A 26,987-nucleotide genomic window follows, 5' to 3' on the forward strand; every position below is an offset into this window, starting at 1 on the left:
CAAAAGGAAGCTTTAAAAATAGCCATGGTGGTCGTGCGCTGCTGCAAATGTACCTTGTTCAGGAATGTTGGGTAATTCACTCCTGGGGACCTAGGCAAGCTCTATCCATGCCCTGTCCTGTGGCAGACCTGTGATACTTCAAGCTCTGTGAGTCACAAAATAGGAAGAAAACTCCACTGCACAGTTCTCCTTTCAGAAAATAAAAATTCTGTGGTTTAAGAAGATTTCAATCATTTTGACCCTGAACATGTTTTGTCTCTGTTTTCTGTTTTTTTGGTTGTTGTTTTTTTTTTATTTGACACTTTGCGATCTTTTTTCCCTGGAATCCAGTAATTCTTCAAATTCCTTGGAAGGAATGGAGGAATCCTTAGACTCTCAGGCCCACGCTTCAAGTGTCCTACTTGTTAGCTTCCACTGCTCACTTGTACACACCAAAGAAAGACATCAGCTTTCTTCTGTCTTCTGAGCCAGGTCACTAACCAGAGAGGAAGAACAAATGGTTTAAAGGTCACTAACCAGAGAGGAAGAACAAATGGTTTAAAAGTTGTGATAGCTGGGCACCATGGCTCAGGCCTATAATCCTGTATACTCTGGAGGCTGAGATCTGAGGATCATAGTTCAAAGCCATACCAGACAAAGTCCACCACCAAAGCTCAAAGAGAGCTATGGCAAAGTGGTAGAGCACTAGCTGTGAGTGAAAAAGCTAAAGGACAACTCCCAGGTCCTGAGTTCAAGCCCCAGTACTGGCATAAAAACAAAGGTGTGAACTTAATTGGTCATTGGGAAATGCAAATTAAACCTACGGCAGCTATTGGGTAGCAAACAAGAATATAGTTAATTTTCAGCATTTTAAGATATCATATACTCATGAGACCATTAGAAGACAACTTAAACTGCATATATGTTAAAAACTTTTTTCCCTTTTCAGGTTTATGTTAGTGCATATTGGTTGGACAATATCGGGGGTTCCATTGTGATATTTCTACACATTTATATGATATATGTTGGTAATATTCATCTCCTATATTAATCTATTTTTCTATCTTTCATTAGTCTTTCTTGCAGGATTTTTTATTTTTTTTTATTTTTATTTTTTGGTCCAGTTGTGGGGCCTGAACTCTGGGCCTGGGCACTGTCCCTCAGCACTTCAGCTCAAGGCTAGCGCTCCACTACTTGAGTCACAGTGCCACTTCTGGCTTTTTTTCTTTTTGCTTATGTGGTGCTGGGGAATCGAACCCAGGGCCTCATGCATGCAAGGCAAGCGCTCTACCACTGAGCCACCTTCCCAGCCCCTATTTATTTATTTACTTGGTGCCAGTAGAGGAACTTGAACTCAGGGCCTGATACTGTTGGTTTTTTTCACTAAAGACTAGTGCAATAGTACCTGAACCTCACCTCTTCTTCCAGCAATTTGCTGGTTAGTTGGAGATAAGATCTTGGATTTCTCTACCCCAGCCGGTTTAGACCTCAGTCTTCAAACCTCAACCGTCAATCCTCAGATCTCTTCCTCCTCTGTAGCTAAGATCACAGGTGTAAACCACCAGTGCCTGGCAAGATTTTAAATGAGTTTATGACCTTTTCATACATACCTATCCTGTACCCATTTGTTTACTTTCAACTTGTAATTTTAAGCTCTATTTATATAGTCTAGATATAGATTCTCTAAGAGATAAGTGCTTCACAAGTATTTTCTCCCAGTATGAATAATATCTTTATTTTCTCCAGGATGCCCTTTGAAGAAAGTTTTAAAGTTTGATATAAATGAAGACACCTATTTTTCTTTTGTGGCTGAGATTTTTGCTATTGTATGTAAGAAACCATTGCCTAGCCCAAGGGTAAAAACACTATTAACTATTTTCTTCTGATAGCTTTATACTTTTCCCTCTTACATTTGTGGCAATTTGGGTTGTTGTCTGTTTGTTTGGCATGGTCTTATAAGAGTTCACCATTATTCTTCTGTACATTGATATCCAATTATTCCAACACGGTGTGTTGAAAAGACTATCCTTCTCATTTAATATTTTTGGCAACTTTCCTTTAAACTATCAACAAATAATTTATTTCTGGATGCTTAGTAATATGCTATTGATAGAAATGTCTGTCTTTATGCCAGTACCACTGTCTTGATTAGTGTAACTAGCCAATTTTTAAAAAATTTCTGGTGTTTAAAACCATGAGGAATATGTAAGTTCAAGCACATGCAAATAGGTCTCTCTGAGGTTCTGATCATAGAAGAACCCTTACTTCCCACAAATTGATCTTGATTTCTCACAACTGTGCCAGCCTGCAAACCCTTAGCCATCACAGAGAGTGTGGTGGTATAGGTATGAGTGGGTGGGGGCTGATGTATGGGGCTCAGACCCAGGATGGAGGTGTGGTTCAACTGTGTGTCATTTGTCCTCACAGGTTATATCGAAGCTGCGGTCATTCCCGCTGGAGCCCGGAGGATACGTGTGGTGGAAGACAAGCCTGCACACAGTTTCCTGGGTAAAACCATAAGGATTTGATTCACCACTTGATGCTCTGAGATTTGTTTTGTTGTTGTTGTTGTTGATTAGGCTGGGAAATTTAGTTTGGCATCCTTTTCCCAAGTCAACCCTGACTTGAAACTCCTATATTATAGCCATAATAGCCTGAGTACTCAGTATGTCATTTGGCTAAAATGCAGCCAGAGCCACGGTGGATTTCAGGGGTGGGCCAGGAATGACCTTGACCCTTCAGGAATGAAGTGTGGGCAGTGGAGGTGTGGCTCAAGTGGTAGAGTAACAACTGTAGTACTAGCACACAATGGAGAGGAAAGGAAAGAACAGAAAAGAAGGAAGGAAAGAAGGAAGGGAGGGAGGGAGAGAAAAAGGAAGGAAGGAAAGGGAAGGAAGGAAGGAAGGAAGGAAGGAAGGAAGGAAGGAAGGAAGGAAGGAAGGGGAAAAAGAGAATGGAATTTAGAAATAGAAGATAGTCCTCATAGCCCTTAGGAGTGGACATGTGGAGACGGAGCCTCACCCTGGGACTTAGTGATCCCTGCAGCGTTCTCTTGGTCCCAGACTGGTTCCTTCCTGCCCTTCTCCCAGCTGCTTACAAGTGTGGTGACCATAGCAGTGCCTGCTGCCAAGGTTAGACCTGACCATTGCTCACGCTGACATTGTGGATGTTGTCAACCAGGTAGTTTTTGCTATCTCCCCAGTGTAGACACTGTCTTAGCTGAGCCTGACACACACCCCTCCCCGGCTGCCCCACTACAAATGGAACAATGCTTATAAATGTTGTCTAAAACAGCCCACCCCCGGGCTTTCTGCCCACTCTAGAAACTGGCTCAGCTTCACTAGCATGGGCATCAGAAGCCCCATCACCTGTATCACTCCCAAAATGTACCTGTCCTACTTGAAGCATTGGGAATGTATTATCTTACCCAGGGACCCTGGGCTTCCATGGGAGGCTGAAGTCCCCTTACACCCTGATCTTAGTCCCCAAAGCATAATCTGATTATTCCAAGAGCTGGCCCAACTCCAGGGCCAATTCATTGGTTCCTCTGTAAAGCAGATAAAACCTTTAACTTCTGATCTTGGTGCCTGAGACTTTTCAACACCAGTCTTCTGCCTAACTCAGATTTCCCGATGCCTCCTTGGAGGAAAGAGGAAGGTTTGTTTGCTTGCTTGCTTTTTTCTTTTCTCTGTGTTTGCTTTTCTGTGGCAGTATAAGAATGAGAGAAGGAGCAGACATTGCTGAGTTTTGCTGTAATCCTACCTACTATGGGGGCTGCATTTGGGAGGATGGAGATTTGAGGCCAGCCCAGGCAGTAAAGCTCACATAACACTCTTCTTGACCTAGAGCTAGGAGCAGTGATACATGCCTGTGATCCCAAGTTACATGAGCGGCTGAGTTTGAGAGGATCAAATTTCCAGGCCAGCATAGAGAGAAAAGTCGTAAAGACTCCATCTCTGTGGAGGGAAGCCTGACATCGTGGCATGCACCTGTAAACCCTGCCAGGATAAACAGCCTAAAAGTAGGGAGATTGTGGCTCAGGCACATACCTGGGTAGAAAGCTAGACTTGTATCCTAAAAATAATCAGTGAAAAATCAAGGGCTGGAAGCATGGCTTAAGCAGTACCATGCCAGCATAGCAAGTGCAAAGTTCTGAGTTGAAACCCCAGCACTACCAGAATGAAAAGAGAAAAGGAAAAGGAAAAAAAATAGCAGAAGAATATTGGACTCCTTTCAAATCCTTCTCAGCCCTTAGGGTAAGAATCATCTTTTCCCTAGAACTCACTTTCAGGTTCACAAGAAATGACTGGTAGGGCTGCCCTTGCCCAGGGGCCATTAGCTCTCCCAGGTTACAAGGGCTCTGAAGCCTAGGGGCCACATATGCAAATAAGAATGATAGCATCCACATCATTGGCTGAGCTTTAGAGACCAGGTCCTCTTCTCTTCTCTTCCCAACCCACCTCACCATTCTGCCAAGCAAACTTCTCAGGGAGTTGACTGGACCTCAGTGGCCTAGCCACGTTCCCATGCACCCTGTGGTCTACACCAGGCCTCTCAAAATTGCTCAGTGCTGGCTGGTCGGGGACACAGATTGCCCACTGGAGATTTTTCACTGTGTGCCCTGTTACTCTTCTTGTATATACAACAGAGGAGGTAATCCATTCCAAGCAGACTGGTATAAACGTCTGAACGACTTACCTCTCCAGAAACCTTGTACCTCCGTGGAAGCTTGGAGCCAACCCTGATCTCTTTATCTTATCCAAAAATCATAATCCCAGTATCCCAGGGCCTGGCGCTCAGACAAGACCCAGAGCGTGTGGTCCACGCTTGTTCTGTTTCTAAAGTTAGTTCCAACAGGCCTTGTTTCCAGTCGGGGCTGGGTGCTTTGGAAGTCAACCCAGGGTAACTCACAATTTCTCCTCTCCATTTGCTGGGAGTAGTTCCTGAAGAATTTTCACCCCACCTACCTCCAGCCCACGCTGGCTGGCGCTCTGCTCCAAACCACCTGGAACAGGAAACGCCTCTGCTCTCTGTAGCCATACTTGAGAACAGAGCTGGAAGGACTCCAAGTGGAAATGAAAAGAGCTGACTCCCAGCCAGGGGTATAAGTGGGTTGACTGTGGGTCAGGTCCTCCAGTTGAAGCAAGCGAGGAGGGAGAGGTGACTTCTGAACCACTTGGGCACGGGGGCCTCCAGCCAGTTCTGAAGAGGAAGGAATGACCCTACTCAGCCCTCAGATAGCTGGAGCTCGCTGACTTCCCCATGGAAGTCCCAGGATGAGGTATAGATGGCTAACCAAGAAGATAAAAGACCTTCCTTGTATTCTGCCACAGTGGTGGGGAACTGTGCGAATGCACCCTTTGGTGCCCTGCAGAAGTCTACTTTTATATTGAGGGCCTTGTGAGCAAAATCAGAGCAGTCACTCTTGTTTTTAGGGACCTTGATTGAAAACACCCAGCCTCTGGCCCAGAGAATGCAGCCAGAAGAAATCTCCTCTCTTGCAGATCCTAACTGCAGACCTGGCAGATGAAATCAACACCCTGAAGGAATTCCCTTTGTTATGCGTATTTGGTTCATTGCCTAGGAAAACAAAGCACTTGTAGCCAGCTTGACGCTTTTCAGGGTTATCTTAATTTACTAATTGATTTTTCAATTGCTTACCAACCCAGAGGGCTTTAAAAAAAAAAAGACAGGAATGCCTGAGGGTTGAGCAGGGCTGGAACTTAAGCCATTGAAAGTATCTAACCTGGAGGGCTGTCTGTAAAGAGAAAGGAGGCCTTGGACTCAGACCTGGAAAGCACACTGGTTTTGTCTTGCCCAGGGGCCTCAGCCACATCCCCAGCTCTCCCTCCTGTGGGCCAGGAACACTTTGCTCCCTATGAGCTGGCTTCTGTCCTTGCACGAAAACTTTCCCTCACTGCCTCTGGCGGGAGGAGAGACTTCAGACTCATGGGGCTTGAACTCAGGGCCTGAGCGCTGTCCCTGAGTTCTTTTTGCTCAAGGCTAGCACTCTACCACTTTGAGCTACAGCTCCACTTCCAGTTTTTCTGGTACTTAGTTGGAAGTAAGAGTCTCATGGTATTTCCTGCCCTGGCTGGATTTGAATCACAACCTTCAGAACCCAGCCTCCTGAGTTGCTAGGGTTACAGGCTTGAGTCATCAATGCCTGGCTAGACTCACCCCCTTTTGAAGATAGGCTGGATCCTCAACCCCCTGATTCTTCAGGGTTCAATTTCCTTTGTAGCTCTCAAAGACTCCAGCAAGAGATCCATCAACAGCGACTGGAAGATAGAGCTCCCTGGAGAGTTCCAGATTGCAGGCACCACCGTCCGCTACGTGAGAAGAGGCCTGTGGGAGAAGATTTCTGCCAAGGGACCAACCAAAATCCCACTGCATTTGATGGTAACTTGCTGGGCTTGAGTGCTTGCCTTCTGAAGATGGCTCAAGAGGTTCTTCTGGTTAGGTCTCCCGCAGACCTGGGCAGGAAGAGACACATCTGGCTTAAGGGGAGGAAGGAGGAGAAGGGTGCAAGGCTATCTGAGGCTCAGTCTCTCCTCTCTCTTGGTCTTATTCCTCTGTTGCATGTTTGGAACTCCTTCCCATCTCTTCACTGGCAGAGCTCCTCTCTGTTCTCAGGGGAGCTGCTGCCAGGAGGGCAAGTCTCAGGCACATGGTAGGATCCAAGGCAACAGGGCATTGTTATGGAGATTGCCCCCTTCCACATCTGCTTGTATAGGTAAAACAGCTGGATACAGAGATCTGCTTTACAATTAAAAACTATCTTTTGGAAATGAACTGTTAGCTGTGTACCAGTGGCTCACACCTGTAATCCTAGCTACTCTAGAGGCTGAGATTTGAGGGTCATAGTTGAGAGCCATCTCAGGCAGGAATGGCCATGAGATTCTTACCTCCAATTAACCACCAGCCTTGAGCAAAAGAAGCTAAGAGATAGAGCCCAAACTCTGGGTTCAAGATCTAGTACTGGCACACAAAGAAAAGAAAGAGAAAAACTGTTGGGTCTGTGTCCAGTTAGCATCACCTAGATCTTTAGGACTTACCTTACAACAAACATCTGGAAATCTGAAAAGAGAATCTACTTCTGCGGGTCTTTTTACCATGCACATGGGTCTGGCCAGGGTGTCACTGTCTTATTTGTTGCTTCTGGGGGATTCCATATAGACCACTTAAACATGGGCTATATGGGGACTGAGAGTGCAGTTTAAGTGGTAGAGCTGTCTGCTTAGCAAGTGCTAAGCCCCGAGTTCAAATCCCAGTACCACCAACACAAAAGAAAAGTTACACACACACACATACACACACACACACACACACACACACACACACACACACAGACTTCCAGGGAAATCAAGTCACTGTGACCTTTTCAGTATCTGTGAGTTTCATGGCTAACCTCTGCTAGTACATAATTATATGAAGAACAAGGTTTGTGGCTGAGTTTGCACCTGTCACCAGGGCATACTTTCTCCTTAGTATCTGCTTGTCTTGATTTGGAACTTCTTTTTCCCCACTAATTTGTGACCCCTGGCAGTCTGAAGCTACTCAAGGTGAAATGACTCTCCCCCCGCCCCCCCCCCCCAAAATTCTCTAGCACCAAGCAGCAATCCCCAGGACCACCAGCACCCAGCGTGGAGTGGTCCTGAGAGGGCACTAGCCCCACTCCAGGTCCTGCTGGCCAGTTTCCCTATGTGCCATGAAGACATATGGAAATCTACCTAGGCCACACTCAGCCTATGAAATCAGTGCAAATATATCCCCGCAAGTAGATTGCTGGAACCCAAAGACCCATACCAAAGCCATTCCACTGGGGTAAGATTGTTTTCCAAAGTCATTAGAACAGATACTGCTATGCAATGATAAAAGTGGATGTTAGGAGGAGCAAAAAGGAAGCAAATGATTTAAAATCCATATGGAAATATTACCTCTTAGTGGAGGGGCTTGAGTTCTCTAGCAAGAGCCAGGTAAGTATATTTCTCTTCTTTACCAAAAGCTTTAGTAAGCCATGCAGCCATCAGCCCATGCGAACGGGTACACAGCCTAGGCTGTCTCAGACCTGATAAACAATACTCAGAGAAAGCAGCTCCTGCTGGCTAACCTTCCAGCTCCCATTTAATATTAACTGCTTTTCTCTTGAGGTACAATTGTCACTTTTTTGGTGGTGGTGGTTGGAGGTGTCTTTTATGTGTGTATACTGGTTCCTGGGGCTTGGAATCCCTGAGCTTTCCTGCTCAAGGCTAGTGCTCTACCTCTTTAGCCACAGCTCCACTTTTGGCTTTTGTTTTTTTGGTAGATAATTGGCGATGAAGAGTCCCACAGACTTTTCTGCCTGGATTGGCTTTGAACTGTGGTCCTCAGAGCTCAGCTTCCTGAATAGGGTTACAGGTGTAAGCCACCACCAGCTCCTGGGCTGATGGGCATCTTTTAACACCTTGAAATGAGGAATGTTCCTCTCTCTCTCTTGCATTGGAAGCTAATTGTCCCCAACTTGGGCTGTGCACATTGCTTGGAGCCCTCCCCGGCCAAGTGCTGGGAACCTGCATTTGAAAACAATTACACCAATACTGTGTGCCAAGGAAATGACATGAAATTGGTTTCATACGGATTCCCTGTTTATTCCCATAGTGAGATAGTAAAGACCTCCTTAAAGACTCATTTTAGTTTTTAACTGGAGGCATTTTTCCAAATGTGTTACTACTACAAGTCTATTTTTTGGCAAAGGGGACATTGAAGCAGTTGAGATTTAGTGTCTCTACTGCTAGCCCACACAACCTCAAGAGGCTATGGGGGGCTGGCTCCTGCCTGCCTGGTGCTGTGAGCATAGGCAGGTGGGCTGTGTGCTTCCTACCTTTAGCTCCAGCTGGCCCCTTCCTCCAGACCTCTCTTCCTAGAAGTGAGCTTGCTAGCTGCTGTCCATGGGACTACTTGCTGGTCACAAGCTCATTCTGAAGACACTTGCACAACCAGACCACTTTTACCTGCCAGCGGGACACTTGTACCATTACACCTAGAAAGATTAAGCTGTTGAGCTACCTGCCAAAGCTGGTGTAAGGCTTGTCACAGGCATTTCCAGACATTTTGATTTCCATTCTGCACATTTACAAGAATTCATATCAGGTCACCACGCTGTGTGACAGACCCTCTCCCTGGAGAAAGAATTTGCAGACCCTTCTGTGATGGAGTATCTTTACCCCATGCCTCAGTTGGGCACCTGAGGAATCCCGGCTGAGATAAAGGAATGCTCCATACATGAAACATGTTTTTAACCCTAGGAAAGAGTAGGCCACCCCCAAGACAGGCAGCCCAGCACATAGCCTGGTTTTATCCTTCCACAATTCAATGGGCTTGGGGCTCCATTTCACTGTGGCCTTTTTATTTTGCTGCTGATTCAGGTGCTGTTATTTCACGACCAGAATTATGGAATCCATTACGAGTACACCATCCCTGTCAACTCCACAGCTGAAAATCAAAGCGAGCCGGCCAGGACTCAGGACGCGCTGTTTATCTGGACGCACAGTGGTTGGGAGGGGTGCAGCGTGCAGTGTGGAGGAGGTGAGCCCTGCCCTCAGTGGGAGAGAGGGACAGCAGGCTGCTGGAGGAAGAGATAGAGGATCCTCAGATCTCAGCTTCCTGGCCCTATTCATGTTTTCTTGTCACTTTTCCCTCAGTCCTAATGGTGACAGTGGTAGATTAATGTCAAATGTTACTTGCTCTGCTCTAGGTACCTTGAAGGTACTGATGGATTTTGAAAGCATTCAGCTATCTTAAGGCACAGGGCGGGAAGCAAACCAGCCCACTAGAGGAAACTGAGAAGTGGAATCATGGCGGCCAACTCTTGATCGTACAGTCACTGTGATTTGACCAGTGACAGAATGAAGATTTGAACCCACATAGTCTTGTCCAAGGATACAGCAGATCTGATCGTGTTCTAGAGTCTTCCTCCTGCCCCAGTGCTGCCTTGCCATTATGCTTCTTCCTTTCTAACAACCGACAGTCTCGGTCAGGGGTCAGGCCAGAGCACTGCTCTATAAATGTAGGTGCCACCACCTTTTGGTTGCTATGGTTTGATTTCCAGGGGAACGCAGGACCATCGTGTCATGCACACGGATTGTGAACAAGACCACAACTCTGGTGAACGACAGTGACTGTCCTCAAGCCAGCCGCCCTGAGCCCCAGGTCCGAAGATGCAACACACATCCATGCCAGTCACGGTGAGGAGCGGTGTTTGGTGGCTGGGGAGGCAGCACCGTTCATGGGGGTGCGGCATAACTAGGTAATACTGCAGGGCTGTTCACTGTGTTCTGTTATGGTTGCTGAGTGATTTCTGCTTACTCAAAACAATCATGCGTCACTGAGCAATGGGGCCACAGTGTGAGATGTGTGCATCATGCAAAGGCATGTTTATCTTTTTCTGATGAGCCTGGGCTTTTGGAATGGCAGTGGTTTAGATTTCTGAGGGAGGAATTTCACATAGTGCTTGGCTTTTGCACTAACCCTTTTGCATCGTCAGACTTTTACCGTGCTTGAATGAGAAGGCAGAGTAAGAAAGGAAATCTTGCCAGTGGCTCATGCTTGTATCCCAGCTACTCAAGAGGCTGAGATCTGTGGATCTTACTGTTCAAAGCCAGCCTGGACAAAAATTTCTGCTAGACTCCATCTCCAACTAACTAGCAGAAAGCAGGGCTGGAGGTGTGGTTCAAATGATAGAGTGCCAATCTTGAGTGATTAAAACTAAGCAAGAGCGTGAGGATAGTACATTTTAAAAAAAAAAAAGGGCAGGCTGACTTGCTGCATGAGGTTTATGTGTGCCTGGCAGCATTTGAAAGTCAATCCTAATGCTGAAGACATCTTGAACATTATTAGTATTAGGGCCCATCCCTCAAATCCATCAACCAGTCAGACATACATATAGGGTCCAAGAAGGCCATGGTAAAGAGCACCAGACAAGAAAATGAGCAAGCTGAGTGAGTGCAGGCCCTGAGTTCAGACTCCAGTACCACCAGCAAAACAAGGTATCTGATGATACATTACACTCGCACATACACATGCATATACATATGTATATGTGTATATAATCTGTATGTATATAATAGACAGCAGTGTTATACATATACTGGACACATTTAACAATATTTCAGTTTTTGAAGGCATGGTCTTTGGTTAGGCGTCTTTCATAAGGACTGCAGTTATATGGACTCCAGCCAGAGAGTGAAGCATAGAGTGGTTGAACTGTGGATAAAGGAAAAGAGATTTAACCTTAAGACAAGGCTGCTATGTGTATGGAAGATGGGACTTGAAGCTTGGAGCTGTGTAGGGTCAGGGGAGTGAATGCCTGTTTGAGATGGGGTGATCATGGCAGGACAGAGGACAGAGCCTAAAACTTAGCAGAAGAACCCAAGAACTTCAGTCAAGAAACCAGAATCCAGCCCCTCTGTTGAACCTGGCAGAGTAGAAGTGCTTTTCTTTATTATTGTTACTCTTTGACCTTTAAATCAGCAGAGATGTTTGCCTTTTCCCCTTGGTTTCCCTTTATTTCTCCTGATCTCTAATGCTCTTCAACCCTCTTGTTTTTCCACTGAGTTCCTGACAGTTTCCTTTGCCTTCCCAACTGCACCCCATTAGCACCTCTTTATTCCAGTCCTGTGCCTAGCTCTGTGGATAACTGCTCCCAAACCCTGCCTTAACCATATGGAATCTGGAATCAGACACGCAGGACAGATTGGCTGCTCTCCAGCATCTTGCAAACCAATACAAACAACAAGCAAACCTGGCCCTGACATTGGCAGGAGAGGCAGAAATCACAGGTCAGCTTAGCTGTGATAACTATATGGCCAGCAGCCTTCTCATAGCTGACCGCAGTCTACAGGGAAGAAGTCTTCTGTTGTCCACATCCAAGAGGTTAGGCTGTGTGCCAGCGATGGCACCCAATGTCCCAGCATCCTAGAGCAAGGAAGCAGAACTCACAGTAGTTCCGTGGGGTCCTCCTGGAACCCAGAGCTCATGCATTACCAGACTTAACATTTTTGTAGACCTTGAGAGCTTATTAGCCATGTGAGAACCCATTCCAAGTTATTAGATATTTCCCTGTAGTATTTCGGATTTGAAATCCTTCCCAGGCAGGACATGCTGTACTGTACATTGAATTACAGTGATTCAGTAAAGAACATTCAACAACTTACTGGTAATTGAATTGAATAGTCATTTGCAAGGAAATGTATTTGGTTTTTAAATTTGTTCTCCTTGCTCAATTCTTTTCACCAGACTGGCTGTGTTTGGGGTTAAAATGGAATGGAATACCAGATTTTCCTATTAAAGCATGTTCCCTGTGTGCACGCAGATGCACATGTAGGCAGCGAGGTGGTTTGGAGATCATGACTTAAGAAACTTGAGCTCAGTGCCACTGGCTCATGCCTGAAATCCTAGTTATTCAGGAAGCTAAGATTTGAGGATCATGGTTCAAAGCCAGTCAAGGCAGAAAAAACAAACAAACAAAAAAAAAAAAAAACTCCTTATCACCAGTAAACCAGCAAAAAGCCAGAAGTGGACCTGTGTTTCAAGCCCTTGGTAGAGCTCTAGTCTTGAGTAAAGAAACTTAGGGACAGTATATAGGTCCTGAGTTCAAGCCCCAGTGTTGCCAGGATGTGTGTGCTTACATATGCGCATGCATGAGCGCGCGCAAACACACACACACACACACACAAGGATTAGGAATGAACACTATGAGTACACTCAAACAAAGAGAGAAAACATCAAGACTGAATAAAGGGCTCCTGGTCCATTGGCAGAACGTGTGTGCTCCCAGGGTGTTCTCAAAATCCCAGCTCCTCCAATGTCGCTATTCTGGCATAGCTCACCATCCCTACCAAAGCTAAGAACTGAAGCCCTGCCTGCCGACCCCATCCAGCTAGAATGAGAGCAGGAGGGCTACTGTACTGGAAAATTCCTGCGTACGGGAGGAAAGGCACTGCCTGGAATGTTACTCTTGGATGGAACGCTCAACACCAACAGCTGTGTGATTCTCAAAGCATGAGTGGTTTTTTTCCACACTCTGTGTGACTGGGTGTGGTACAACCTGTTAGCAAACCCAGACTTCCTTGGGGTTATTTTAACCTCCACATTGCACCGAGGCAAGGTCCAGTTCCTGCATCAAGTGTTGGGTTGGAAGAAGCAAAGATCTGGTGGGTATATCATCCACTAATTAAGACCAATCACTAGTGAGCTTCTGATTTCCTTGGAGAACTTGATGTGTTCCCATAAATCCCAGAGAAGACTATTTTCCTTCAACAGCTTCCTAGAAAATGAATGTGTGGGATGTAGATGTGTCTTTCTTGATAAGAGGCAAATTATGGAGTTAGCAGGAATCTAAAGCCCATTGGAGCAAGTAAGGCAGTCCCAGCCTGTGGACAGTAAGATAAGTAACTGAGCTGTCTCCTGGGTGAGGAAACCCCACAATCCTCTGGGGCTATCTCTTGGGTGAGGAAACCCCACAGTCCCCTGGGGCTGACTCCTGAGTGAAGAAGCAATATTCTGGGGCGTGTCTCCTGGGTCAAGAAACCCACAATCCTCTGGGGGATCCACATACTTACTTTCCTCATTTTACAAATGAAGACTTTACATGCCTAGTCATTAAGTAACTTCCTCAAGCGTCTGCAGGTAGCAAGGCTAATTCAAACCAAGTTTCCTTACTTTAAATCTTGATCTCCCCTTGAAAACGGTGTGACCCCTGCCTACCATGGCATGGGAAAAGAAAAAGGAAAGCAAACATTGTCAACCAGGGCATCTATTGTTACAGAGACGCATAAAATCAGGTCAAGGAAAGTCAGTGGTTGGTACTGTAGTGGCTTTCATCTCAGAACAAGGGACAGAAAGTTGGAGAACACTATGGTGGCTTCCTTCTCTGGAAGTGAAAGTGCAGCCATCATTTCAGAACGGTGGATTAAGTCAACTCTTGTAGTAGGATCTTCAATGTTAAAGCCCTGGGTCGCAGCATGGAGCTATGGTTGGGTGTGGCCTAGTAAAAGAAGGTAGGTTGCTGAGAATCTGCTGACTTGTTCTAAGAGTTATCTGGACTGTGCTGGAAAAGAATCGCAAATTCAAGGCTTGAGTTATCTAAGACAAGGGTTTCAAATAAGGTGATTCCTGGCCCCCCGCCCCCAGCCCCGACTTGAGTTGTTGTGGCTCACGTTTGAACTTCACAAAACCTACATGCTCTGCCCCCAGTTGGCTGACATTGGGCTTGATGGAACTGGATACCACCCCCATACTGTGTCTTTCACCCCCCCCCACTCCCAGTGTTCAGTGGTGCAAGTTATCAGGGATTAGAGAAGAGCAGAAGTGCCATCTGTAGCCCAGGTATTTTTCTGGGTGTGGGGGCAAGCCTGCCCACTTAGCCATCAAACATGGCCTCTCACACATCCTCCACCTTCTCTATGGCCAGCTGTTGGACTCACTGACTCAGGTGCCACATCTGAGCAGGGCACCGCTATCAGTTCTGTGCAGTCTGTATGACAGCGTTTATTTTCCTCTCTTCTCCAAAAGGACAGTGACCTTAGCAGTGCCTTATATTCATTCAGCAGATATTTGCTGGGCACTTGTTTGTCAAGCCAGGTAGGCTCCAGGGGAGGGAGGGAGATCGACCAACACAGAACTTAGTGTGTGCTATTTTCCCTCCAATGCCCAGCAGCACTGGTGCCTTGGAAGTGCCTGCAGGTAATTTGTACAGATGAGAGAATTAGTACTGGTGAAGGAAATTGCCTCAAATGTCCCAGAATTCCTCCTCTCTGCAGTTAGTGCTGCTATGTCAGAAATATTCATGCTCCTTGGTGCAGCCATACCCTTGCTTGTCCATCCTGACCTTGGTACAACCCTCACCCCTCCAGTGCCCCCCTTCCCATTCCACTCTGTCAGTGTCAGGGGCCGCAGAAATCCCTTAAATAAATCCATAGCCCACCTGGTCATGCTTCGCCATGACTTTTGTTTTAAATAGCTCTGTTTTAATCTTTGGAACAAAGACAAGATCTGTAAATCCTCATCATGAAAAGGCACCGAGACACACCGTGTTGTTTAACCTCAGGCAAGATGGGGGCAGGTTGTGCAGAGTGTGGCCTGGGGTCTCCGCCCCACCACCACTCCTAGCTGCACACACACCCCTGGGCACGCTACCAGATCTTGCCATCTGTAGAACTGCAAAATTAGAACTCCTCTCATAGAAGTCTTTAGAAGATTAGGTGAAGTAATGCCTATAAATTCCTTCATCCCAAGTGAGCATTGAATGAATGCTAGCCAAAAATCATCGTTTGCCGGTTTGCTGCAGAGCTGTATTAATGATAAACATCAGTCAGCTCTTGAATCCCAGCATTTTATGGGATATCCATCATGTGTTAGGATATTGCACACACATACTTTTAATACAGTTATAACTACATAATTTAAATTGCCCATGCTGGTGTTTTTTAGGTAATAAAATATTGAGGGAAAATCCTAGAGTTTTCTAACATTTCCCTTCTTGTTGGAACAAGTTCACATTACATGCATATATTTCAGAGTAAAATGAAGCAGCAGAGAAGTCTCCAGTGGTTCATTTCCAACCCCAAGTTCCCAAGTTCCATACTCGGGTACCTCAGATAATGTTATCAGCAGAATTGGGTGAGGTTTGGGAAGGAAAGAGGGTTCTGAGAAGGGGGTAGTGTCATTGCTCAGTGTGTGACTCGAGGCCCCCCAGACCCATTTGCCCATGCACCAACTCATCCTCTGGGCTGGAGTGATGGTGGAAGGAGACCATGAGGGGGCTGCTGTTGATGTGGGCAGAAGGAAAGTACTGCATCCTGCCAGGGCTTCTGCCTGCTCACTGGATGTGGCCTTAAATATCACAGAAGGAAGGAGCCTGGTGACAGAGAAATAGGTCATTTCCAGGAGGAATCCCCATGTGTGAAGAGCAGGAACTGGCATAGAGGAAATGATGGACCACAGCACATGCTAGTCTCCACCATTTTTTCCTCTTTCCTGATTCTCAGTCTGCTTCCTGGGAAAAAGATGTTCCGTATCGAGGCAGCAAGAGCTTTACAGTGAATTACTGGGAACTGGGGGTGGGGGAACAGGATTTGGGTGGGACCTGCCTGTGGATTATCAAGGACAGGGAAGAGCGATGAGAGGATTGGCCATCCTTTGGGGCTCATCAATCCCAAGAGGCCCCTGGTGATTGTTTTTGTGGCAGGTGCAGTGGTTCTGCAGCCTCAAGCTTGTTAGGCTCTACCACTTGAATTCTATACCCTTTAGCTCTTTTTTTTTCTCTCTCTCTCTGGTTATTTTTCAAATAAGCCAACCTCAGACTGTGTTCCTCCTACTTTGGGCTTCCACATAGTTGGGCTGTAGGTATGGCTTTAAATGGATTCCAGCCATAAATAAACAACCTGAGCCAGCAAACTAGAGACAATGGAGACCAGAAGAGAAGAATAATGTGTAAATGTTGTATGTTCTGACAAATGAAAATATTACAACAAAAAAGAGAGTAGACCAAATAGAACAGAAAGAAAGCAGAAGGTAGAATAATGTCATTGCAGTTTCACAGCAGGTAATACAATCAAGCAATGTGATTAAAAACTGATAATTCAGGAGGTGAACGGCTAGGAAAGAGGAAGGGAAAGGGTATTTTTATAAATGTCTGAGCACTTCCCCATATCTGGCTCACCTGCCTCTTAATTTTGAAATGCTGAAAATTAAGGATGGGCCAAAGTATAACCAAAAAATGAAAATAACAAATGGGAGCAATGAAACAATACAGGAAATTAAAACAAGCACAGACAGCAATCCTAATTTCAGACAAAGAGGATTTCAAGTCAAAATGTATTCATGGTCTCAAAAACTCATGAGTTGAAAGTCACAATGAAGGTGTAAAAATTGTGAACATTTATGCTCCACGTAATACAGCAGCCTTTTGTGTAAATCATGGACTCCAGGAGATGCAGGAATGGAGACAGAAAGGTACCTGTTACAGACATCACCAACTTCCTGCTCCATGAGACAGGTAAAATGAGAACAAAAACAAGGAAGGGGGGCTGGGAAGGTGGCTCAGTGGTAGAGCGCTTGCCTTGCATGCCTGAGGCCCTGGGTTTGATTCCTCAGTACCACATAAGCAAAAAGAAAAAAAAGCCAGAAGTGACGCTGTGGCTCAAGTGGTAGAGCACTAGCCTTGAGCTGAAGAGCTGAGGGACAGCGCCCAGGCCCAGAGTTCAGGCCCCATGACTGGACCCCCCCCCAAAAAAAAAAAACAAGGAAGGATATGAAAGGCCTAAGCAACATAAGAAGACAATTCACATTTGCCAAAAGCTGTACCTTGACAAGAGAAAATGCATTTTTTTTGCCTTAGATGCACACAGAACCTTCACAGACCCTAAATACGTATTTGATCCTGAAGAAAACAACTATGAGCTCCATGGAACAGAAATATTACACTGATCACAAAGCATATAGCTGGGAAGTAACTGTGTGAATCGTAAATACAAGATACCTTCTCGGAAGCTGCAAGTAAAATTAATGAGATATGGCACCCATATTTGATAGTAACTCAAAAGTAGTGACCACTGACCTTGAGTCTGAGCACTTAAACTGCCATTCACCCACTTACAGATATTTATTGCAAGTTTTCCACGTAACCGGATTCTCTGTCCACTCTGAGGCTAACCTATGATCAAGAATACCCTCTGAGCTTTCCAGAGCTTCCTCTGATTGGAAAGATCAACAGCTTACACCCTGCAGGAAGAGCTCATGCCCTTCTAGTTAGTCTAATGCTGAGGTTGTGTGGTACCACAGCTGTGGCTGTGCTGTACACACCAAGGGTGTGGTGGAATGAGATTTGGGGCCCATAGATCAAGTAACACCTACCTTGCCTCTCAGTCACCACGTGACCCTGAGCAGGGTCCGTCGTGGAGGCGCTTTGGGAATTGAGAAAATACTGGAGTCCAATCACATCTGGAACACAGAAGGGTCCAATTATCATGGTTCCTATTGTTTATGTACTTGAAGCTGGTCAGGTTACACCCAGACATGGGTTTGTTGAAGCCACATGCTAAAGAAACAACATGGACCAGCTGGGTGTGTCTAAAAGAGAGAAGAGGGGGGGAGGGAGGGAGGGAAAGAGAGGGAGGGAGAGGGAGGAGAGGAGGGGAGGGGCAGGACAAGTGGCCTGGAAGGTGCTGCCTCGGTGGAGAGGCTCAGGGCATTGCAGAAAGAACAGCACATTTCAAAGATGTGGTCCTGCAGCTAGTGAGTCCATGTTTCCTATGAGGCTTTCTCAGGCTTCGGGGTATATGTGGTGGCTCAGTTGTGAGGAGATCCAGGCAATGCCAGCTGATCTGAAAGCCCTCGCTCATCACCCTGGATGTAGGACTTTCAGTTCCACCCTTTGGAGATCATCCAAAATATAGGGTGAAAAAATGGCACCTATCCAACTTACCCAGCCAGTATGAGCCGGTTAAATAATTCATGGCTCTGTGGATCTGAGGGACTATTTTGCAAGCCTTACAAAGTCAACCTTTAGAAAAGCTCTTTGATCGCATAGGAATTACTTTTGCTATCAATAATGAGGCAGAATGGACAATGACTTGTTTATAGTATGACTGCAATGTGAAAATATGTATTGGGGGAAAAAGACTCGGATATTGTGAATTCTTGTATTTTCTTTATATTTGTATGAACCCTCCAGATTTTCTGCATTGTGCATAAATTATCATTACTACTAATAAGTAAAATCATACCCAGAGAAGAGATTCCTAAAATAAGCAGGGAAAAAAGTGTAGCCTAAATTCCTTGGAGATCAGGATAAAGATCATTTAGGAAGGTTTCCAAAGAGGCAGACAAATTCCACTGAGCTGATACTTGGGAAACAGAGGGAAGTGAAAGAGGTCAAGCCGTGCTTTAGTGAAAGTAGACATCGGACACCATCCTTGCTGACATCTCCAAAGCATCCTGGGTAAATTTAATGGTCTCTACTCCATAAAGCCAGCCATGGAATGAATCACTTTCCGGTCATTAGCTATGAAAATTATTAACAAATCATTATTTCCAAATGAAGGTGTTTATGGGATTTGTTGTTTCATCTCATGCTGAGTCTGAAGTTTCTCCAGAACATGAATTATCTCAAGCAGCTCCACGTTTCTAAATAGTTTTGGACCAGGTTCCATGCCTTTGGCCCAGCGAGGTACACAGCGCCAAGAGGCTAAAAGTCTCCCTTACATAATTTGCTGAGAACTTAATTGAGACTAATTACTGTCTCTCACTCGCCTGCCTGGAGAGCATTTGTCCTACAGCTGCTGTAGCTCCATTTGGTTGGGATGGTTGAAGTTTTCCGTGAAGCAAAATGAAGGGCATGAATGTTTTATTGTCGCTTTATCCCACTGTAACTTTTTATTGGAAACTGCTGGTGGTTTTATTAGCTAGCAGAGTGAATACACAGCCTCTCTCCAGCATGCCGGAGTTGAGGTTTAGGGGGTCCCCAGAGCGAGCATACTATCTCAGTGAGGTTCACCACCAAAGAGAAGATGGAGATGCTGCCTGGACCCTGTATGGGGGTGCAGCTTTGGGGCTGTTGTGTGACATGCCTGCTAAAGATATGCGTCGCTCCACAAGGGGACAGAGCTAATGACAGGCTAAGGATTGATGATCAGGTGTTGGCACATCCAGGTGAGACACAAATGCAGCGGAGCCAAACACCGCTTTCACAAATGGAAACACAGCCTGGGAGTAGCTCAGTGGCCGCAATCAACAAGCCTTGGCCTTCTTGATGAATAGAAATCTCCCGGCCATAGTGAGGTACGATATTCTTGTGGAGAAATGTCCATTTGTAAGGCCTTGCACATGCCCATGTATGAGAAGGCCTACAGAAGACATGATACTGCATCTTAAATGCCAGGCCCAGGGCATGAAAGCTGAAGGTTGTGGAAGGAGGAAACTGTTCCTGTAGATGCTGTGGAAGGGCAGAGACCCTGTGCGTGGAGGTCAGTTCGAATGCATTACCCCAGGTGTGGGACATCACATTCATATACAAAGTCTGGATTTTTGTTTTAATGAACCAAAGAGCCAAAATCTGAATGCAGGGAGAGAGGCTGAGTCTTGCAGATGAAGGAAAGAGGAAACTGAGTAAGGGAAAGTAGCCTGAGCCCTGAGAAGTCAGGGGGAAGCAGACAGAAGGATAGAGGAGAGGCTGGCAGTGTCACCTGTGCCCAGGCTGTCACCTGCACTGGGATTGTGCTACAGCTCATGTTCACCAGGCGCGCACCCTGGGGCGTCTTTGTTAACTGTAGAGGTCAGTGCCTCCTGGCATGATCCTCTGACTCAGGACCAGAGTCCCTACCAGCTGTGTCCACATGGCTCCACCCTGAGTGGAAATCTCAAAGTCACCACTAACGTGGCCTTCGCAAGCCCCGCCCCACAGATGCAGCCCAGGAGACCCAAGGGTTAGAACTAGAGCCCAGGGGTTCATTTAGACTGGGGCTGGTTGCTGGAATACTTGGGGGAGTTGAGAGAGTGTAGTGGGTACAAGTGGGGAACAGTAGGGTATAAACCCCCTCTCATACAGTGGGGACACAGAGCTGGCTCCACTCCACCTCCTGACACCCCTCCCCCCCCCACCAGGAACATTCTCTGGGTGCTTTCCTAGCTGAACCCAGGTGGCTGAGGGTGGGAAGTGGTGGAATGTGAGGTCTGCCGGGCCCACGTGTGGGTTCAGCATGAAGAATTTTGTGGGGCTTGGCTGCTAGGACTGCTGGACAGGGACTCTGGCTGCTGTTAATCGGACCTTGGGGGTATATCAAGCTGCTTGCTGGGGCTGGGACTTGTGTGTCATCCTACCGTTCAGATGATGACTGATACAGCCACGTCACAGTGGCAATCCAAGGACTGGTTCTTCCTGAGCTGCTTAGGACAGATTGCTTGGGACATCACATTGCTCTATTGGGGTGGGGGAGCACGTCATTTTACTTTGCAAGGTTTGAACTCAGGGCTTTTGCTCTTGCTCTGCTGGCTTGGCTGGCATTCTACCACTTAGGCCACACCTCCAGCCTGACTTTTGGCTGATTAACTGGAAATAGAATCTAGCAAACTTTTTTTCTTCTTTTTGCCTCGGTTGGCTTTGAACTATTATCCTCCAGATCTCAGGCTTCTGAGTAGCTAGGATTCTATGTATGAGCCACTGGCACCTGGCTCTGAGGCTAAGCTTTTAAGCCAATCCAGGAACTTGGCCTTGGAAGGGAAGCGGTGGGAGGGGCACGTGACAAGCAAGTGTCCCTGTGTTCTCCACAGGTGAGAGCTAGGGGGAGACATCTGGCCCTGTTTGGGGCCAGAGGCCAGGTGCTCTCTGCCCTGGCCCTGAGGTATGAAAGTATGAAGTTCTAGGCCAAAAGCAGCAGGGCCAAATTCCACAGCAGACAGGGCTGGGCCCACACAGGCATCTTCAGGGTTGAGAAATCGTTTCCAACCCTTGAAAATGAGAAGAAAGCTCCGTTTTCATCTTAGCTTTTGCAAGTGAAAGCTGGAACAGCACATGGTCACACGGCTATAGCGGACTGGGCCCGGCTGCTGCATGATACCCTGGGAACCGCGTTCTCAGCTGGCTATGAGCTTGGCTACTCCCTGCTTCCAAGGCCAGTTAGCTCGAGCCGGCCTGACCACGGCTTCCGCAAAGGGTTTTTACACACACAGAAAAAGCACCAATAAATACTTTTTTTATGGCAATTTTAACAGATCTGCTCGGTGCCATCTTCATTTCCTTTTATCTGTCTGTCCTGGGTTTTGAACTCATGATCTCACCATACTTGTCTGGCAAGTATTCTGCCACTTGATTCACATCCCTAGCCTTTGTAGTTTTCATTATTATTATTATTACTTTTGCAGATAGTCTTGTCTTTTATTTTTTCCTAGTCCAGCAAGGGTTCCAGTTCTAGCATACCACCCAGTCTCAGGGTAAAGTGAATGTGTTCAAGCTTAGGAATAAGTACTTTTTCACATCTGAATTTGGGGCGAAAAGCCATCCCCTTCAATGGTCTCTATGGTTTGCAGACCCGAGGCAGGAGCACCTGCTTCTAGAAAAGCTCATATTCTCAGACCAGCATGAAGCGCTTCAGATTTTCATTTCCTCTTCTAAGAAAACAAATATGTGAACACCCCGCATCTGAAAACTCGTAATTCTCCAGTTGGAAATAGGGAAGGGTGGTGTGGAGCCATCACGCACAGCTGTAAAGTGGCCCTGTGGGCTCCCCAGGGACAGCATCGCAGCTGAGCGTGTTACGTCACCGCTGCACCTCGGCATCCGCCACCTTCTCTGCCAACATCTGTCCAATAAAAGCAGCCCCGTATCTGCAGACCGTAAACGGCCCAGGTTAAAGTTGGGTGCTGCTTTTCCTCATCACACAGTGGCTGGCTCTAGTCTGCCGGGAGCTGGGAGAAGAAGGGCCTCTCAAGCAGAATGCAGAGTCAGAGGCAGCCCTCGGGGTGTTGCCTGGAGTGGGCTTGGGGCGTGGGCAGGCCAGCCTCCACAGGTGCCCTCCACGTGGTGAATGGCATAGCAGGTATCCTGGGAAAAAGCTGTGTGTCTTCATCAGCTAATCTGCAGTATCAAATAGCTCCAGCATCGGAGTGCCTTACCAGGTTGGGTTCTCCTGGCAGATGGCAAGAAAAGCCACATCAGAGCCAGACCTCCTAGCCAGGTGCAAAGGTTCCGCCCACAATCCACCGGCCAGCACGCCCCATGTGCTGTGTGTAGAAAGCTCTGTGCTGAGGGAGGCATTGAACCAAATAACCACTCAGGTCCCTCCCTCTGCTGTCTGCCGAGTCCATTGCAAAGCTCCCGATCTGCCTCCTTTCCCACCACAGGCCCACAATACTTCTGGAAGGTTCCCTGATGGTATGGGGGGGGGGCAGGGTCCAGGCTTCTTCCATGTTATTCTCTCTGTGTCTTTTCTCCCTCTGGGCAGGTGGGTGGCAGGCCCCTGGAGCCCCTGCTCGGCGACCTGTGAGAAGGGCACTCAGCATCGGGAGGTGACCTGCGTGTACCAGCTGCCGAATGGCACCCACGTCACCACGCGGCCGCTCTACTGTGCCGGTGCCCGGCCAACACCCGTGCAGAGCTGCGAAGGCCAGGATTGCCTGTCCATCTGGGAGGCATCCGAGTGGTCAGAGGTGGGTGTTGGGGCTTGCTGCCCAGGACTGAATCCCATGCGGCCAGCGGGGACCCCAGTGTGTTGGTAACAGCCCCTACCCGCTCCGAGGTCAGCGCTCAAGTGTCCTTAAGTGTTATCTGGGATCACAGCAACTGCTTAAAATAAGACATGGTCACATGTATTGGATGATGCGTACATTGACATCGCAGTACATATGTTGATTCTGCTCGGCTTGTAATCCTCCCTACTCAGGGGGATGAAATCTGAGCACTGCTGTTCAAAACCAGCAGCCAGGCAGAAAAGTCCCTCCTGAGACTCTTCTCTCCAATGAAACACTTGAAAACTGGAAGTGGAGCTGTGGCTCGAGTGGTAGAGTGCTAGTCTTGAGTCCAGGCACTAAGTTCAAGCCTCGAGACCAGCAGCACAAAAACAAATGAACAAAAACAACAAAAATGTACCCATGTGAAGACCCAGGTCTTTTGTCTCCCTTTTATAATATTTTAAGAAAAGGAAGAATGAACTTAAAATCTTGTTAACTTTTTTGTGTATGCACAGTCAGGCTTGTGAGCTTTCCATACAAGGCATCCTCATTTACATTCGCCAGTGGGGTAAAGGCGGGGGCTCACCCCGTTCCCTCGTCCACCCAGGGAAGCCTTAGGGCTTTGGCCACCTAACTGTTATTGATCCAAAGGTGAATTGTGTCTCAAATCAGATCAATTGAAATGTTTTCCTCTCAGACTCTTCCTCACTGAAAAAATAATAACATCCTACCAAAAGAGCTATGCCCGACATTTTCAGTTATTGTTAGAACATCCCATGGAACAAGATTTAAAAGAAATTCTTGGCCACTACCAGTGGCTCATGCCTATACTACTACCTATTAAAGAGGCTGAGATCTGGAGGATCAAGGTTCTAGGCCAACACCAGCTGATAAATCTGTGAGACTTTGAACCTCAGTCCATCCAGACCTCAGCCTCCTTATCTCTGCCTCCTAGCTCCAGAGCCGGCACACAGTAGGGACTTCAGAGGTGCTGACTTACTTGAACTGAATGGGATCTGGATTAACCCCCTACTTGGTGTCTTGCTAGTGCTCTGCTGACTGTGGCCAAGGGACGCAGAAGCGAACTGTGATGTGCACCAACTCCCAGGGGAAGTGTGACTTGGCCACCAGACCAAAAGCTGAGGAGACGTGCGAGGACTACTCAGGTTGCTACGAGTGGAAGACGGGGGACTGGTCCAAGGTGAGAGCCGCCCGCTGCCCTTACCTCCGACACACCGAGGCCTGGCAGGCGCCAGAGGCTTGGCTCTGGGGACAGGCCTCTGTTCTCTCAGGTGGGCTCTGTCTAAACAGGAGAGTTCAATCCCTTCCCAAGGCCCTGAGGGAAGAGCCTCCCTCCTGCTCCCCTAGGCTGCTGGCTGGCTGGGAACACACCGGACTTGGTGTGCGTGTGAAGGAAATCACACCTCAGGTGCTCCATGCCTGTCTGTCTGCCCTTTGAAGCACGCGGCAAGAGGCCCTCTCCCAGCCATCTGCCAAGAGAGCCCCCTAAGCTGGGTGCACTCCTGTCACAGGCTCATTCCTGTAGCTACTCAGGAAACTGAGATCTGAGGATTGTGGTTTGAAACCAACCCGGTTAGGAAAGTTCATGAGACTCTTTTTGCCCATAAACTACCCAAAAGCCGGAAGTGGAGCTGTGGCTCAAGTGGTAGAGTACTAGCCTTGAGCATAAAAGCTCAGGGACAGTGCCCTGGCCCTGAGATCAGGCCCCAGGACTGGCCACACACAGTATGTGGGAAGGCAGCTTCCAGGAAATAGTGGATTTGGGAAGATGGAAACGCCTTCCTATTTCTCTTCTAACCAGAAGATCTGACTAAAGCAATGGGATCAAGGCCAAGTTCTGCCCAGTTCTCCCCAAACCCCAAACAGAAACATCCCACAGTGAGTAAGTGGTTAAGGCTCAGCATGCAGCAGCTACCATGGAACACCATTTGCTTCAGGGCTGCTCCAGAAGAAAGCTGTGCTGCAGGCAGAGAAGTGGTAGAGATGCTCAGAGGTTCCCAGGTGCTCCTCGGATGGGGCTGGGGTGGGGCTGACAACCTGGCTCCGTTCATGTGTCCACACTGTGGTGGGCAGGCTGGGCACTAGCATGATGGAAAAGCATCAGATCTGACCAAGCCCACCCACTCGCACTCTAAGAATGAGTTGATTCTCATGGTCACAGGTGCCCCAGCAGGAGGCAGAGGATCACACACACACACACACACACACACACACACACACACACACACACACACACACAGAGGTTGTTTTTCTTTGTGGTGCATCCCCCACCCACCCCCCCCCACACACCCCAGGACATGTCACTGATGTCCCCGAATGACTTCAGCAGTCTTGCTTCCTTGAGCTTTGTCTGTGCTCCTTCTGTCAGCTGACCCGAGGCTGTGTCCTTGCCGAGGAGCGCAGGTGACCCCCGCCGGGCCCTCTGCCCACTGTCTGGCACACAGGCAGTGCTAGCGGCTGCTCCTTTTTCTATTCTGGTGCTGTCACAGGTCCCTTGTGTCTGAATCTCATTTCGCACCTGGGCCTATGAAATAGTCACATCTTAGAAGAGCAGTTTAGGGTTCAAGCTCCAGAAAACCGTGTGCCCCAGCCCAGGGGATGGGATGGCAGTGTGGTGCGGGGCAGACAGTGTGTCCAGCTTGCTGGAGGCCTGAGACTCTGGAGATGGGTAGCAGGGAGGCGCAGCACCTAAGAACAGCGCCAGCCTTAACAGACAGGATAACTTAAGAGCCACCCGCCTGTCACCTTCACGCCCCCCTCCCCAATAGCTGTAGGCCATCAGAGGCCACTTAGCCTCCTGGATCTTTAGCTGTAAAGTATCAGCGCGCGCGCGCACACACACACTCGTGCTTTCGATGTCAACGTAAGCACAAGACACATGGGGATTTTCATTATTTTTGAGACCTGCTATTTCAGGTTTCAACAGCTTCCCAAGTTTTCCCTACCCGAGCCAAGAAACCTGTCAAAATGCCTTTGAAGAGCTTTTGATAGTTCATCAGCCAAATGCCTCTCAGACACAAACAGCAGCCAGTGACTGGGGATTTTCTCGCTCATTCTTTACTATCCAGAACCTGCCCAAGGCAGGCCGGCTGTGAGAATGACTCCAGAGGCCCCGATTGGAGTCCCTCCTTGCCTCCGTGTCCCCTGAGGCATTGTCCCCTGGCCTGGGCCCGCTGCCCGAAGCAGAGCTCTTCCTGGGCCGCACTTTTCTCCTCCAAGATTTTTACAGCCCACTTTAGCTAATCCTGAAAACATGGCATGGGGATGGGGCATTATGTACAGACGTGCTGAGGGACGGGGAGGGGAGGGGAGGGGAGTTACCAGGGTGGGGCTGGGTGGTGATGGAGACCCAGCTCTTCCCTGCTGGGATGGCCTGGCTTGGAGGTACAGGGCCGGCATGGAAGCCTGAGAGATGGAGCCCCTACACCCCTGCAGGTGCATATACTGAGCACCTCACGGTGTGTTCCTGAGTACAACACACAGAAACCCAGTGTCCAGTGCATAGTAGACATGGGGAAGGGGGGCTGTGTTGCTATGGCAACCCCTTTCCATCCTTGTGGTTACTGTCATTGTAAATGGCCAATCCAGTAGAGTTTGGATGTTGCCCACCTGTCATAGGGGGTCCTACAACAGAAAGCTTGTCCTCCTCTCCTCCTCTTTGCAGGAAGCACATCTGGCTAGTGTAATACAATAGCTTCCCCCCCCCCCCGCCACCCCCAGCTGCCTTATGCCTGTATTCCTAGCTACTAAGGAGGCTGAGATCTGAAGATCTCAGTTTGAAC

The 26,987-nt window shown here is 47.7% G+C and overlaps 1 protein-coding gene across 2 annotated transcripts in view; it reads left to right on the forward strand.

Annotated features, from left to right (window-relative positions):
• The window catches only part of Adamts17 (ADAM metallopeptidase with thrombospondin type 1 motif 17), a 147,824-nt gene that overhangs the window by 115,189 nt on the left and 5,648 nt on the right, over positions 1-26,987 (forward strand). For both annotated transcript variants that reach the window (XM_070043144.1, XM_070043145.1), the window contains 6 exons: positions 2,407-2,487; positions 6,224-6,381; positions 9,387-9,546; positions 10,070-10,205; positions 22,959-23,163; positions 24,233-24,385. In XM_070043144.1, coding sequence (XP_069899245.1) covers positions 2,407-2,487; positions 6,224-6,381; positions 9,387-9,546; positions 10,070-10,205; positions 22,959-23,163; positions 24,233-24,385 — 893 coding nt within the window. The remainder of the gene's footprint in view (positions 1-2,406; positions 2,488-6,223; positions 6,382-9,386; positions 9,547-10,069; positions 10,206-22,958; positions 23,164-24,232; positions 24,386-26,987) is intronic.

This window comes from Dipodomys merriami, unplaced genomic scaffold (assembly GCF_024711535.1).
Source record: "Dipodomys merriami isolate MVZ:Mamm:240054 unplaced genomic scaffold, mDipMer1.0.p SCAF_33, whole genome shotgun sequence".
Classification (NCBI taxonomy): domain Eukaryota; kingdom Metazoa; phylum Chordata; class Mammalia; order Rodentia; family Heteromyidae; genus Dipodomys; species Dipodomys merriami.